General features: G+C 48.3%; 6 protein-coding genes across 6 annotated transcripts; 2 read left to right on the plus strand and 4 right to left on the minus strand.

The window, feature by feature from the left end:
• Positions 1–31: 31 nt before the first annotated feature.
• Positions 32–1,200, plus strand: PHATR_54197 (predicted protein; the record flags this gene model as incomplete). Its single annotated transcript, XM_002186141.1, has 2 exons — positions 32–198; positions 277–1,200. The coding sequence occupies 2 exons, from the start codon at positions 32–34 to the stop codon at positions 1,154–1,156; spliced, it is 1,047 nt and encodes a 348-aa protein (XP_002186177.1). The 3' UTR covers positions 1,157–1,200.
• On the minus strand, positions 1,170–5,301 carry PHATR_25840 (predicted protein). Its single transcript, XM_002186421.1, has 6 exons — positions 4,621–5,301; positions 3,083–4,543; positions 2,235–2,993; positions 2,014–2,157; positions 1,908–1,927; positions 1,170–1,834 (listed from the first exon to the last, which is right to left on the minus strand). The coding sequence occupies exons 1-6, from the start codon at positions 5,000–5,002 to the stop codon at positions 1,214–1,216; spliced, it is 3,387 nt and encodes a 1,128-aa protein (XP_002186457.1). The 5' UTR covers positions 5,003–5,301; the 3' UTR covers positions 1,170–1,213.
• Positions 5,302–5,528: 227 nt separating this feature from the next.
• PHATR_44128 (predicted protein) lies at positions 5,529–8,773 on the minus strand. Its single transcript, XM_002186422.1, has one exon. The coding sequence runs from the start codon at positions 8,619–8,621 to the stop codon at positions 7,539–7,541; it is 1,083 nt and encodes a 360-aa protein (XP_002186458.1). The 5' UTR covers positions 8,622–8,773; the 3' UTR covers positions 5,529–7,538.
• A 914-nt stretch (positions 8,774–9,687) lies between these two features.
• CYCP6 (predicted protein) lies at positions 9,688–10,199 on the minus strand (the record flags this gene model as incomplete). Its single annotated transcript, XM_002186423.1, has 2 exons — positions 9,688–9,988; positions 10,063–10,199. Coding segments are annotated over 2 exons (438 nt in total), but the record flags the coding sequence as incomplete, so codon positions are not given.
• A 1,602-nt stretch (positions 10,200–11,801) lies between these two features.
• On the plus strand, positions 11,802–13,930 carry PHATR_33493 (predicted protein; the record flags this gene model as incomplete). Its single annotated transcript, XM_002186142.1, has 2 exons — positions 11,802–12,979; positions 13,054–13,930. The coding sequence occupies 2 exons, from the start codon at positions 11,802–11,804 to the stop codon at positions 13,928–13,930; spliced, it is 2,055 nt and encodes a 684-aa protein (XP_002186178.1).
• A 300-nt stretch (positions 13,931–14,230) lies between these two features.
• Positions 14,231–14,503, minus strand: PHATR_10196 (predicted protein; the record flags this gene model as incomplete). The annotated part of the gene is made up of 1 exon (XM_002186424.1): positions 14,231–14,503. A coding segment is annotated over one exon (273 nt), but the record flags the coding sequence as incomplete, so codon positions are not given.
• Positions 14,504–15,068: the final 565 nt, after the last annotated feature.

Below are 15,068 nucleotides of genomic sequence, written 5' to 3' on the forward strand. Positions count from 1 at the left end.
TGCTGATTTTACAATCACAAATTTATGCACCATGAAGCCTTTTAGCCTTTCCACTGTTGTACTCATTCTAAGCAGCCTCTCACTATCGGCTTCTGCCGGCGTGTCTTTTTCCCAGAGTCTTGGAGTATCCCGGAGCGGCAGTGTTTTCGGGATCCCGCGTGGCGGCGGTTTGTTTGGAGGAAAAGATGAATCCAAAAAGTACGTACTGAACTTGATTCTATCTGATATGAAATGGAGAACGCATAACTGACAATTTTTACAAAACCCGTGTCAAAGGGAAACTACTGTAGATGAGGAGACAAAAAAGTATGCCGCCATGACACAAGAAGAGATTGAAGAATGGTTGGAGCATGTTCCTGTCTTCGCGGTTACCGATTCGAACGGAGCGGGTGTTGTTCTCAAGCCCGAAAACGACACAAGTGTGTTCTATTTTTTCTTGAATCCTATGCAAGCTAATGCTACCTTGACGCAGCTCAAAGGTGCCAATGACGAAATGGATCTGAAGGTATCCGCTTTTTCTCTCGGAAAAATTTGGTTCAACCTTTTGAATGGCGACCCCGAACGGGAAGTCAAGCTCACCTCGCCTGGTGCCGAGGACGGAGAAGGTGAGACCACAAAGGGAGTTGAGTACCGACTAGTACCTGATACCCGTGATTTGCTTGGAGCTCGAATGCTTCTTACCATGACGCCCGAGGATGGAGAAGCTATGAAAGAGAGCGGAGGAATGACACCTGAGATGGCTCAGGCCGCTATTAAGAAGGCCATGGAAGACTCACCGAAATTTAAGTCGACATACAACGAAATCCCTGTTTTTACGATTGCGCAGATGCGTATGCAAAAACAGCCGTCTGAAGGTGAAGAAAGTGAGCCGATCACCCTCCTGCCCATGTATTTTAGTATGCAAAACATGGTAGGAACCTGGCAGGAGTTCATGAAGCAAGCCCCTACGGATGTCCAGGGTGTGGAACCGGCCATCAACCTAATGTCGCTCAAAGATTTGGTAGAAATGATGCAAAAGGAGTCCGAAATTGATTGGCGCCATGTTGTGTTGGTCCCTCCAGCCCCTGTCGGTGCCGACAGCGAAACATCTGCATCTACCGCCACAGTGGCAGATCCTATGGCCCAAATGGGCGGTGCCACCCTCGGCGACGAATAATGAAGCATAGATAGGACGATTCATTAATGTAAGGTTACTCGATCAACAATTTGATTTTCAGTCGATCAATGCTGAGCGAAGAGCATCGCAGCTGTCTTTGGCGTCGCCGAGAAGAACATCGACATTGTCCTTGAATAGGATCGGATTCTGCATACCGGCATACCCAGTGTTGCCAATAGACCGCTTCAGGACAAAAACATGGCCACTCTTCCAAACTCGAAGGACGGGCATGCCATAGATGCTGCATTTGGGATCGTCCTCGGCGGCACTACTAACGGTATCCGAAGCGCCGATCACAAGAGTTACATCCGTTTCCGCAAATTCTTCATTGATGTCTTCCATTTCAAAAACCATATCGTACGGAACACCAGCTTCAGCAAGCAAAACATTCAATTGGCCAGGCATACGGCCGGCGACCGGGTGAATACCAAAACGCACATTCTTTCCTTCTTCCTTCAATTTTTTGGCGATTTCAGCAATCGAAAACTGTGCACGAGCTACAGCAAGACCGTATCCAGGCGTGATCATAATGGTCCTTGCCTCTTTGAGAGCGTCAGCAACGTTGTCGATTGTGGTCGTAGTAATTTCACCTTCGAATGCAGTTGTTTCTGTAGATTCCGAGCTCGTAGCAGTTCCTGCTCCACCTAGTACAACGGATACAACATTTCTTCCCATGGCCTGTCAAAAGACACCACTTTGTAAGTCGAAATACTACAATATCAACTTTTAGAGAGAAGTCTAGTTGACATACCTCGCACATGATCCAAGTCACTGCCAATCAAATCAAAAACAAGAGGTTCGTAAGATTCAGAGTAGATCGGCGACGCCACCTAGCTTTGAGGAAACCAAGAACTCACGTATGGCTCCAGAAAATCCTATTAGGGCACCGACTTGTGCCAGAAGAGGATTGCCAAGCAGGAACCCCTCTGCACACAGTGCCCAACCGGAGTATGAATTCAAGATTGTAATGACAACCGGCATATCCGCACCACCAATGCTTGCTGGTAAAACATCAATGGAGGAGCAAGTAAGAGCATGTTGAGAACGAAGCAAAACGTATAGAATAAGTTTGCCTGACCTGTAAGATGATAGCCGAGAATTGATGCGATGCTAGCTACTATTCCGAGGCTAACGAGCTGCACAGTTCCATGATCAATACTGACTAGATTTGTAGCCAAAGAGGGGTCAAGAAAAGCAGCGAAACCTAGAACACAAGTCGTAATCATTGCAAGGTTTAGTTGGTCGCGCCCAGGCAAGCGCAATGGGGACGAGCCCATGATACCGGCAAGTTTACTGAAGGCAACTATCGAACCAGTAAAGGTAACGCCTCCGATCAGGATGGCAAGATAAATCGCCGAGAGAGTACCTGTGGTCAGATCGTCACCGGCAAAGAATTCACCCGCGGCTCCAGCCATGGCTGCTAGACCGACAAGAGAATGGAAGGCGGCAACGGTCTGGGGGAGCTCAGTCGGTCCGACACCTGATGCAAGCTTCAATCCCACCCCACCTCCAAGAGCTCCCAATAGCCCGACTTGCTGAAAAGCAGCAGGGGCAGCTTCGGCGACGGCCATTTCACCGGTTGCCGCCGCCAAGCCGAACGTTACACCTGCCATACCTAGAACATTTCCAGTCCTAGCAGTTTCTTGATTCGCAAGCCCTGCAATCGCAGCAATGCAGCAGATGGCCGAAGCAATGCCGACAGTGCCGGTCATGGTGTCTAGATTTCCCACTCCCGAGAAGCCAGCTATACCCAATCCTGCAAGAATAACACTCGTGGGGATTGCGTACAGTTCAAAGAAATCCTTCGGCTCATTCTGTCGGCGGAACAATTCCAGCACTGTTACCAATTAAAAAGAGGACAGTTGGAAGTTAGCCGTCTCTAGTTGGACTGAAACATCAGAGCGAACTACCTGTAAGCTTACTTACTCTTTCCGGAAACCAAAAATCCACCGGCAACATTTACGAACGACAGCGCTGTTGCAATAGCGCCCAGCCAATGTGCTGGGCTATCTGGAATTAAACCCTTGGTGTCCGTCGCATGACTTCCCAAAAGAAGCATGCCGCCAATTGCTGTCATCCCGGAAATGGCGTTGGTTACGGCCATCAGTGGAGAGTGCAGAGCCGGTGCAACGCCCCAGACTACTTGATACCCTGCGAGGCCAGCCAACGCAAAGGTGGCCAATAGAGATACACTCTCAGGAGAATCGGTAGTAAGACCAAAGGCAACCAAAATAATCGCAGCAAGACTCGAAATGCCAGTATTTTTTACGAACGACACTTTTTGCTTTTTATTGGCCGAGACGATAGGATCTTCTTCCGTCAATAGCACGTCTACCTGGGCTTTGGCTGGTAGTGGAGGAGGGCTAAAAGGCTTAATCTTGTCGGGCCAACGGGCCTCTCCTTTGTAAGCGATCAACATATTTTGCACTGCATCGTCATCTAAATCGATTAGAAAGAGATTCTTTTCCTTGGTTGTCTGGGGACCGATACTTAAAATGAACTTGGCCACATTGTTTGCGAAAAGATTGCTGGCTGTCGCAGGTAGACGGGACGGAAGGTCGGTGTATCCGACAATTTTAACCCCGTTATCTGTTGTGACGATCTCGTCCGGTTTAGTTAGAGCTACGTTTCCGCCGTTCGCAGCGGCCAAATCCACACAGACGGATCCTGCCTTCATCTCCGACAACATCCCTTCATCTACTAACACAGGGGCTTTGCGGCCAGGAATCAAGGCCGTCGTAACAATTATATCCACGTCCTTGGCCTGCTCTAGCATGAGCTTGGCCTGTGCCGCTTTATAGGCGTCACTCATTTCCTTGGCGTATCCACCAGTACCACTTCCGTCTTCTTGTACATCGACTTCCAAAAACGTAGCGCCCATAGATTCGACTTGTTCTTTGCAGATGGAACGTACGTCAAAGGCCCGGACAATTGCCCCCATATTTTTGGCGGTCTGCACCGCCGCCAATCCGGCCACGCCAGCCCCAAGCACCAGGATTTTGGCGGGAGGTACCTTACCAGCGGCTGTCATTTGACCCGCAAAGAAACGTGGAAATTGCTCCGCCGCTTCCACGATGGCGCGATAGCCTGCAATGTTGGCCTGAGAGGAAAGAATATCGTACGACTGCCCTCGACTGAGCATGCGAGGGACACAATCCAAGGCAAAGACGTTCGTCCCTTGCGCCACCAAAGCATGGTATAGATCACTGTTAATTGCGGGCTGGATTGTACTAATTAAAGTTTTCCCGGCAAATTTTGGTACATCCTCATCACTCGGCGGACGGACCTTGGTGAGAATGTCAGCATCCTGGTATATCTGGGTGGCTTTTAAGACAATCGCGCCGGCTTCTAGGTATGCTGCATCGTTGAAAGAGGCCTTGTCGCCAGCTACAATCCAGAATATTTGTAAGATACCAGAAATGAAGCGACAAGGCAAACTCTGGAATATTTAGATCAATACATACCTCCAGATTCGACGGCGACGGTAAATCCTTCTTTGACCAGTGTTCGGACCGAGTCAGGTGTTTGTGACACTCGACACTCGCCTGGGAAAGATTCTTTCAGTACTCCTATAGTAAGACGCTCGTAAGGAATTCCTGCACCCGAATCGTGAGGTGATGGGGCCTCTTCATCGAAAAACGCTTGAGTCGTATCCTTTTTCGTCTTCTGTTGGATTTCCTTGTCGGGAATGATCGCAAAGCGGAAAGAAGGCGAAGGTCTACCATTGATACGGATTCGTGGAACAGACCGCAACGGAGGGGAAAAGGCCTGGCTGATACTACAAGCAGAAAGAACCAAGGCTGTCGCAGTCACGGCCCCAACGATGGAAAAGTTGGTGATTCTCATTGTCGCTTACTGTCAGCAAATTCAAGGAAGAGTTCAATGGGCTGGATAGATCGTCTGTCCCATGGCTTGAAGAAATTTATGTCCTCCATCTCGATCGACAGTTCTCGGGAAGATCTGGAAGAGGGGAGGGGAAGGTGTGAACGCGAAGCGCTAATGTAAAAGGATGAGGAAGTAACTTTAGAATCCGAATCCAGACCACTTCTGATTTTGATGGGCCTCAGAGTCAGCCACATGAGATGCAGTCAGTCTTATCAGCTGAATGTCGTGTCTTTTCCAGGATACGAATTATGATTGATTTTTTTTTCTGACAGCGGATGACTTATGGAAACGAAAGAAAACGAATGAACTTCGATGTCTGAATTGTAGCCGAGATGCTGGCTTCGGTTATCATATTATTATTAGCCAGGCAGATTTCTACACGAGCAGATACGACACGTAGAGAAAGTTTGTGAAGTTTGAAAGATCGTCCGATTTGACGACGTTTACAGGTATACATACATGTCACGAAACTGGTCATTTCTCGTAACAAATATGTCAAGAGGGGATCGCAGTAAACTAGTCAACCATAAATTTCTGGGGCGATCCTTTTGGGGGACCAGACTCTTCACGGAAAATACCCAAATAGATTTGGTAACGATGGCCGTTTCCCGACTCAAAGGAGAGAGCAAAGGAGTCGATGCTTCAGACATCAAGAAGAAGCTGAAGAGAAAGAAGAAGATCGTGGTTTGGTCTAACCGGCGTGTCTGAATCTACTTGGCAAGCTACCTTGGTGTTGTTTCTTGCAATGGCGACAGCACTATTTTGGAATCACATCGCGAAAGATTGGGTAGACGAGACGGTGATTTCGCTTTTGAGATCGATCTGCGGAGAATTGGATACATCGTCGGACACGAAGGCAGGTTGCAATCCCGTTCTTGCGGCTACCCGCAGAACTCACCAAGCATCCCACGATATTCGTAAAGGTACCATGCTTGTGACAATTCCACGAGACAAGCAACTTTGGGATTTGGATGCCTTGCGCAGCAATCTAGGGCTCCAGCTTTTGAAAGCAAAAACAAAGACGAGCCCAGAGTTCATCGATGCCGGTGCTGTTTTAGCTGCTCGTTTGGCTCAAATCCAGGGACAAATTCGAAAGAACAACACGGATGATGTAGAAGCAATGGAGCACTACCGCGACTACATTAACGTGCTGCCGAAATACAGTGATTTTGCCGAGTTCCATCCTCTTCTCTGGTCCCAGAAAGAGCTGGAATTAGCGCTAACGGCTACATCAGCTTACGACACTATTAAATCGATGCAGAACCAAATGGAATCGGAATATGAGGCTTTTAAGGAGGTTTCGGTCGACTTCACAGAGGGAGTGTCTCGCGAAGCCTATAAGACTGCCCGTTTGAATGTTTGGACTCGTAGCTTCGGCACTGGACCTCTCCCAGCGAACGAAGCGGCACCGAATCAGTCTCTTGATTCGGAACTCAAAATGTACGCGCAACACGGCATCGACCTCTCCAAGGGCTCGCATGCAATGGTTCCGATTCTGGATCTTTACAACCACCATGCCCGTCCTAACGTAGGCTTTACGTACAATACAGAGGCCCGGGTTTTCGAAGTACGCGCATTAAAGACGATTCCTGTGGGAACCGAGATCATGGATTCTTACGGAAAACACACCGACTCACATTTGTTTGCCAAATACGGCTTTATAAATGGCGATGGCAGTGGATACATCCAAGGCAGTATTGCCATCTTCCACAGCCCGTTGAGTGCGAACGGTAACGATACACCACGTGGCATCCAGGCGCTTCACTATTTGCAGTATGACGATGGATACCAGTCCTGCGTCGATCAGAATCAACAGGAAGCTTGGGCGTTCAAGCAACGCAAGCTTAGGCTAATGATGAATTTGTTGAAGGTTCCTGAACGTTGGAATGTTTTCGTCCAGCCTCCGAGTCCGCTGTCTGAGCCTGCTCGAAATTCGGATCAGCCCATTACTAGCAAGATCCCAACGATGAACCCACGTACCGTGAAAATGGACACCCGTTTAATCTTTTCGACGTGTCGTTTGATCGTCATGACGCATACCGACTACAATGGCACCGCGGCGGATCAACTAGAGGCTCATATTGGCAATGCAAGCTATGTTCTGCCGGAATCCAACGAAGCCCTTGAATTTCGCACAAGGTTCTGCGTTGCTCGCATGGCGTTGACGGCCACTCAACGTATTCGGGGATCTGCCGATGGCCACAAAAACATTCAAGAGAATCTTCGTGTTGAAAACTTCGGTAAACGCCTCTGGATGGTGGCGCATGTCAAATTTGGGGAATTGATGGCTCTAGAAGCAATCCAGAGCGAGGCATTCACCATGGCTAATGGTTTCAAAGACTTCCCAAAAGATGATCCTGCGTACAAGATGCGGGATGACCCATGTGGAGTCGAGTACTTGCAGCCCTTGTTTGAGAGTTTGGACGACCAGGAATGATTTTGTATGCGCTCTAAACGCTTCAACGATTACAATACACAATAGTACGGTTTCTGCATGTCAACAAGCAGCCGGATAATTATTGTAAAGGACAGCGGAAGCAGAGATCAAGCCAAATAGGCAATGGAAGCCTTCGTGCATCTTGTGTCCGATCTGCTGTTGCCAGAGATCGATACCGGGATTGTTACTGAAGACCAAAACGTCACATACGCTCTTGGTGAGGGCCACAAACGAATCAAAGTGCTTCTCTCTGGCCTTCTCCAGACCCTTTTTAGTAAAATCTATTTCATCCGCTGTCTGGGTTTGCTCTCGGCGTTGCTGTAAGAAGTGGAGGGTTGTCTGCCGTTGATCAAGGTATCCTCGAACATTAACAATTAAGCCGGCGACCGCTCCTCCGAAATAAGCTCGATTCGCTACTGCACTTGCTCGTCTAGCGTATCTATTCCGTCGTTCCAAGCGTTCTCGAGATCCTAGTCGGTAGTTGTCGAAAGTGCCGGAGGCTATGAGAAAGGAAATATTGTCTGCTGCCCAGAAGCCCATTAAACCGAGGGTTTTCAGAGCTGTTCCTAACAATGCCCACAGTGGTGTGTCGGGGAGTTTGGGTTCAGTAAGCAAAAAAGTTGTCGCCATCTTCTGTTGCAATCGGTATGCTAAACCATTCAGAAGAGGGACCAGCGATTGTTGATTTTTACCGTATCCGCCTGTATCAAGACATTTTCCAGCCGGTTCGTCTCTTGGTTTCCTATCCAAATTCTGTTGTAAGTAATAGCCGAGTGCTTCCAAAATCCCCATTTTCCGGAGGCGATGAAACTCGATGACGCTTCGTCCCATGCGAAACGCTTTACGACTCGTTGTGAGGCTGTTTTTTAGAGACGCAAACCGCTGCGCTTGGTTGATTCTTCCCCGGCCCGCAAACCACCAAGAAAGCAAACGAGCAACATACTGTAAAATTTTTGTGAGCTTATCCCTTCCGTCTAACGTCAACGCCAACGCGACCCAATTTTTCAATTCATAAGCGTTAGCTTTGTGACGCATGCCATGCGCTAAACATACAATTGGAAGTTTTGATATTGATGCAGGCAAATTCGCCGTCGTCGTCGTCGTGGGCGCTTCTATAGTCTCATCCGGGACGGTTGAGGTCATGGTGTAGTTACAGATGCCGTTGCTTTCCACCAATCTTTGCTTGTCTTGGCCGGATCAAGCCTTTATGTACCAAGCAACGCGTCCAGAATCTCAATCTGTGGAACACTAAGCATCGAATAGCAAAGACACGCCGGAAGATCACTGTGCCTGTGATGGATGGCAGTCTACAAGTGCCCGTAAATTGTCTGTGGAGCAAAACTGTGACGAAAGAACCCGGATTTTGTCATCTCAAAATGACGCGCAGAACTGGTGGTAAATGATGGCAAGAGAAAATCGATCTTACCTGCCAAGAATCAGGACGGGTCAGCTCACCGCCTAACGACATCACCAATGCATGATGGGATAGTTCATAAAACGACGAAATCAATTACCTGAGCTGACTTTCTACCGTAAACTAGTGAAAGAAATTGGAAAATGCTTATGGTAGTAATTGCCTCAATGAGGTCCGTACTCATTAAACCGTGGTAATAAGAATACATCACAGTTCAGTCCCTAAACAGACCAGCAGAAAGACATGTACACGTCAACAAGCTTACAAAGCCGCCCCCGAAAGCATGTGATGATGTTGCGAGCCCTCGCGAGAATATGCTACAGATGTCTGCGAGTGAGGGGGGGCAAATGTCAATTGAGTCGGGTAAAACTGCGTTTCCATTGTCCCCAAGTATGACATTTCCGGGTAAGTCAAGTTCTGTGCGCAGCGTTGGATGGATACCTGGGGGTGATAGTAGCTCGTTTGATTCACTTTCCCTGGCACTGAGTCGGATCGAGGAACCGGTCTAAAATCGGAGTCTTGTTGGAAGTAGTCTGCGGAGAAACTTGACTGCATGTTGTGGGAGGTCATAATGAGATTAGCCGTATCGTTCATGCGAGCATCGGCTGGAGGCGACGGCGTGATATGGGAAGCAGCCCGCATCGTAGAATGGAGATGATGCTGAATGGAAGCGTTGGCATCCAAATCTACCGCAGTCGTTTGTGGTACATGCGGCACCTGGTGGACCATGTGCGATATCTGGTGCACTGTGGACAGGTCCGATACTGGGGACAATACCGGCGCAGAGTGCGACCAAAGTTGAGCACGGTACTTGTCAAACACATCAGGGGTCACGTGCAAACTAAAGTTGATCCGGAAGAGAAAATCCACTTCCAATCCATTGATCTCAGACACTAAAACACCTCCGATCTTGGCGTAGTAAGCATTGTTGTAGTACGCATCGTCAAAAAACTTCGCTGCCAGTAATACGGCTGTGATCACCACACGGTGCACGTTCAAATCCGTGAGAAGAAAGTTGTTTCGTTGAATCAACCGGTCGATGTAAATAAGAGCCAAGATGAAGCATTCGCTCGAGCACGAGGCATACTTGTGAATCCTTTCGAGTCCAAACAGAGGCATTAGAAAGGATCCCACATTCGTATGAAGTTTGATGTCAATGCAAAAACGTACCGTTCTAAATATTGAAGCACACCGATGCCGGGAGCTTTCATTGCGTGAAACTTCGTTACCTGTCCCGGATCGCCCATGGCGATCGAGGCATTCTGAATGACCAATCGGTCCAGAACAGCAGCAAGCACCTGAACGATGGCTAGCCCTTCCACGTTCTGTTCGTGTGTGGCTTCCATCCTTGCTACTTTGTTTGTCGCCGGAAGCACAACGTTTTCAATACAGGCCGCACAGGGCTTGCTTACTGGGATACCGACATGCTCGAAAAGCACTCAAGGCAACTCTGGTTCGTTCTTCAGTATATTCCTTTAAAAAGAGTCAACAACAAATGCGTTCAAACCTAAACTATGTCTAACAGTGGTATGAGTGACGTTTGCGATGCGACTGAAGTTCAAGAAATCTGGCAAGGGCGAAAGAGAAACAAATGGCAGAAATTTTTGTGAGACTTCTTTAGAACTGGGGGAGTGCAAGAAATAGGCCAGGAGAGCGTATACGTTTTACGGCGCGCACGTATCCAACCTCCTTTCCGTCATGGTGAAGTTGCTGTATCCTCCGCTTCCACAAAGCGCATCACATGATCTCTGCAGAACTTCAAATTCGGCAGCAGCAGACATTCCAAAATGTACGAACGAATATCTAAATAATGCGGAATCCGTGAATCACAACAATCCAATCATGATCAGAATAAACGAGAGGCTGTGTCCACCGTCCATCGGTTACCGGCAAATTCAAGCCCAAAATGGTCCCGTTGACGAACCACAACGCCGAAATCTACTCTGTACATACCTATCGAAGTAGAGTTGTAAGTGCAGAAAGAGTCGTCCTCCGCAGCGGTCAGAAGAAAGGGCTTTGAGGATGGTGTTTCTGGGACGGACAAGTAATGGGATGAAAAAGCCGGAAGGTCGGGCATTCGAAAAAAACGAACCTCGTTGTCGTGAACCCTCGCCGACCGGTTCTTCCGCGATGTTCTGCGGCGTCATCATGATCGTGCTGCAAGTTCACTGTCTGTCAGTTCACGGTTAGATCGTATCTCCTCGGCTCAACCATCACTTACGTAGGCAAGCATACTGACTGACCTTTGAGCAATCGTACCGAACCCACGGGAACTTCTCCGGAAACGAAAATTCGCAGATCGGAATTCTGACAGATCGTACTGGTGTATAGTTTTGATTGGTCGAGAACAACTGCTTGTCAGAAAAACGATTGCGAAGCTCACAGACGCACCAAGGACATACGACATCGGGCTTCTCCGGTCATGGACTTCGCTTCCTTCTATTTCGGATGGCTCTGCGTGTAACGTGATGTATTTCGGATAACAGACAGGCACATACGTCAGGTATCGGCGTGCGGTCCTCCAGGATAGCGCGAACACATAATCAATCTGGCTGTTAAACTGTCCGCTGACATGTACATCGGAAACCTTGTACATTTTGGATGCGAGGGTTTCTAACAGTAACACCAACGTCCATCCGGCTACCCGGAAGCTTTCTTCGTCAGATCTGCTGATGTTTTTATGAGTGATGTTAGGATGCAGCAGGCTATCGGGAGCATAGTCGTTCTTTCGGCTCATCTACCTTATCTGCTCTTGTTTTGACAGCGTTTACTGTCAGCAATTGTCGAACAGTGGACCCAGAATCGCGGCGTACCTCAAAGCACTCGATTTTTGCAAAAGGCGTGGTCAGCTTCAATAATATTCAGGTTCTTTTTTTCTTAGGAGCAAGGAGACAATGAAAGTTAGTATCATGTCGGTCTTTGCGGTCTTGGCTTCCACGAGCGCCCGGAGGGCGGCTGCCTTTATCCCAGGTCGATCGCGGTCGGCAGCTATCACAAAAGTATTTGGTGGCCTTCCTCTTCAAAGATCACACTCGTTTCACTTTTTGGAACAAAAGCAATCGTCGCGTCTCTTCGCGACCATCGCTGACGAAGCTGCAACTGTCGAGGAAGAAGAGCTTGTGGAACTACCCACCAACGACAACGATGAAGAGTTATTACGTATCCGACATTCATCGGCTCATGTTATGGCAATGGCGGTTCAGCGGATTTTCCCGGAGGCCCAAGTGACAATTGGTCCCTGGATCGACAGCGGCTTCTACTACGACTTTTTCTTTCCCGAAAGGACCGATGAAGAATCGGGAGAAACTATTCCGGCACGGAAGCTTTCCGAGCAGGATTTGAAAGACGTTAAAAAGGCAATGGATAAGATCATCGGGAAAGACTATCCGATTTCTCGTGAGGATGTTAGTCGTGAAGAAGCGAGACGGCGCATTGAGAAAATCGGTGAACCCTTCAAGCTAGAAATTCTAGACAGTATCAAGACCGAACCTATCACGCTTTATCACATTGGCGACGAATGGTGGGACCTGTGCGCTGGTCCGCACGTGGATTCAACGGGAAAGCTTCCCAAAAAAGCTATACAATTGCAAAGCGTGGCGGGAGCCTACTGGCGTGGCGACGAGAATCGCGAAATGCTCCAACGCATCTACGCCACGGCCTGGAAGGATCCGCAACAGCTCAAACAATACAAGAAAATGCTCGAAGAAGCGAAGAAACGCGATCATCGTATGCTGGGGAAGAAACTGGATCTATTCTCGATCCAAGAAGACGCCGGTGGAGGCCTCGTATTTTGGCATCCCAAGGGGTCCAAGGTTCGCAGGATGATTGAAGATTTCTGGAAAGACGCACATATCCAAGATGGCTACGACGTTGTCTATTCGCCACACATCGCAAATATTGATTTGTGGAAAACTTCTGGCCATTTCGACTTTTACCGTGCGGACATGTTCGATCAAATGGATGTTGAGAATGAACAGTATCAGATCAAGCCAATGAACTGCCCGTTCCATTGTCTAATGTATAAGGATGAGCTTCGATCATATCGTGATCTGCCCTTTCGGTGGGCGGAGCTAGGAACGGTATATCGGTAAGTGTAGAAAATTTGGGCACAGACATTTATCAAACTGTATAACTTCTGTGCTAACGTCTCTGGTGCATTAGGTACGAGCGTTCTGGAACTCTGCACGGCCTCATGCGTGTCCGTGGTTTCACTCAGGACGACGCGCATATTTTTTGTCTTCCGGAACAATTGCAGGATGAGATTGTTGGTGTTCTCGACTTGACTGAAACGATCTTGTCACGTTTTGGCTTTGACAAGTACGATGTTATGCTCTCGACTCGTCCCGAAAAGTCGGTAGGTTCGGACGAGATTTGGGACGCAGCTACTGTTGCGTTAGAAGGAGCCCTCAAAGTCAAAGGCTGGGATTACAATGTTGACGAGGGAGGCGGCGCCTTTTATGGGCCAAAAATTGACCTCAAAATCCGAGATGCGATTGGCCGGCAGTGGCAGTGCTCTACAGTCCAATGCGATTTCAATTTGCCAGAACGCTTCGGACTCGAGTATGCAAGCGCCGATGGCACACGAGAACGCCCTATCATGGTGCATCGTGCTATTTTTGGTTCTATCGAGCGGTTTTTTGGAATCCTAATAGAGAATTGTTCAGGCGACTTCCCACTTTGGTTGGCTCCGACGCAATTAAAGCTGTTACCAGTCACGGATGCTGTGCATGAGTATTGTAATGAGATTGCAGCGAAGGCTCTAAAAATGGGACTCCGTATCGAAGTAGATCGCGGAAGCGAACGATTGGCTAAGCAAATTCGCAACGCTGAACAGGCTCGTATTCCAGTTATGGCGGTGGTTGGTATGAAAGAGATGGAATCAAATTCTCTTGCTGTGCGTAGTCGGAAGCTGGGAGATCTCGGGTCTTTCGAAGTGGAAGATCTGTTGAGCGAATTGAAACGTTGCGCTGCAGCTGCAGAGGAGATGACTCTGGTCGGCGAAAAGGAAGGAAAGATTGACAGCGAGTCCGTCAACTAACTGTAAGCTAAGATAGTTTTTCGGCAGCATGCTCTTAAGATGCATAACAGGATACAGCAATCTATGCTCGGGTGCTATTTACAGTTAGCGATTTCTCCAGAAACGGGCCAACTGTGAAGTTTCCTGCTTTTCCGTTAAGAGTGCTATTGTGTCGTAGAGTGAAAAATATACGTGCTGCTGCGACTAGCAGATCCATATTTTCCGGTTACAAGTGGCGTGTAAATTCAAAAAATCAAAATGAATAAGGGAAGGGTCAAAGTCGGAAGTTTCATGATTGCTGGCTTTCTAGTTTACATTTAGTTAGTTCGCAACCTGCTTCTTTGCCTGTGTGCCCTCTCTGAATCCGTTCTTGAATCGGCGTGTCATGGACTTCATGAAGCGCATACGGCCAGTTCCGGTTGTGCGACGACCCTTGGCTTTCAGTCCCCAGTTGTACTGTCGCATCTTCTTGCTGGGATACCCACAAGACGAGCAAGTAGACTTTTGGATATGGAACGATACCTTTCCGCACCGGCGGCAGGTCGTGTGAGACTTGTTGTGTCTCTTTCCGAATGAAGTCGTACCCTTAGTCTGCAATCATAGATAACAAGAAAACTATTAGCCCTGACCAACACAAAAATCCCCGCGCAGATGGTGGAACACGGTTGGAGCGCATCTATCAGCAGACATGGTGGCAGGAAACGGGCAGCGCTGGGAAAGATATTTCGACCTTTCTGGGTAAATCGCCTCGTTTCTTTTGACTACTCTCACAAACCTCTATAATCACCGACTACACGAGAAATATTGTCATGTTTTTAACGCACCATCTTGTTTCTAGTTTGGTCGTCCAACGATGAGTTCGGCCACAATGCTAGTTTAACGGTGTTGCTCCAACCTCGGTGCCGTAATTTGTTCCTGTGGTTTGTGAGCGCAGGTTTAGTAAGCCGGTAAAAGATAGCCCTTTAGGGTTACTAAAGGCTCATAGGTTGGTGCAAACCCGGAAAATAGTTTGAATCGGCACCATTCACCCTGTTTTTTCCGTCTGACTGACAGTGAGCGACAAGACTGACTCTGAGAGTGACCAAAGCCCCGTCGAAAGAGGCTCTCTCTAGTAGGTGGTGGTAGCGGTCACAATTGAATCTCACTGTTATTTCATCTA

This window comes from Phaeodactylum tricornutum, chromosome 3, assembly GCF_000150955.2.
Source record: "Phaeodactylum tricornutum CCAP 1055/1 chromosome 3, complete sequence".
In the NCBI taxonomy this organism is placed as follows: domain Eukaryota; phylum Bacillariophyta; class Bacillariophyceae; order Surirellales; family Neidiaceae; genus Phaeodactylum; species Phaeodactylum tricornutum.

What these genes read in the sequence shown, in the direction of transcription:
- PHATR_44128 (XM_002186422.1), bottom strand. Translation starts at nt 8,621, where the DNA reads ATGACCTCAACCGTCCCGGATGAGACTATAGAAGCGCCCACGACGACG.
- PHATR_25840 (XM_002186421.1), bottom strand. Translation starts at nt 5,002, where the DNA reads ATGAGAATCACCAACTTTTCCATCGTTGGGGCCGTGACTGCGACAGCC. An exon ending in CGTCGCCGTCGAATCTGGAG is followed by an intron (nt 4,544 to 4,620) that starts GTATGTATTGAT and finishes TCTGGATTGTAG; the next exon opens with CTGGCGACAAGGCCTCTTTC. An exon ending in TCTCGGCTATCATCTTACAG is followed by an intron (nt 2,158 to 2,234) that starts GTCAGGCAAACT and finishes ATGTTTTACCAG; the next exon opens with CAAGCATTGGTGGTGCGGAT.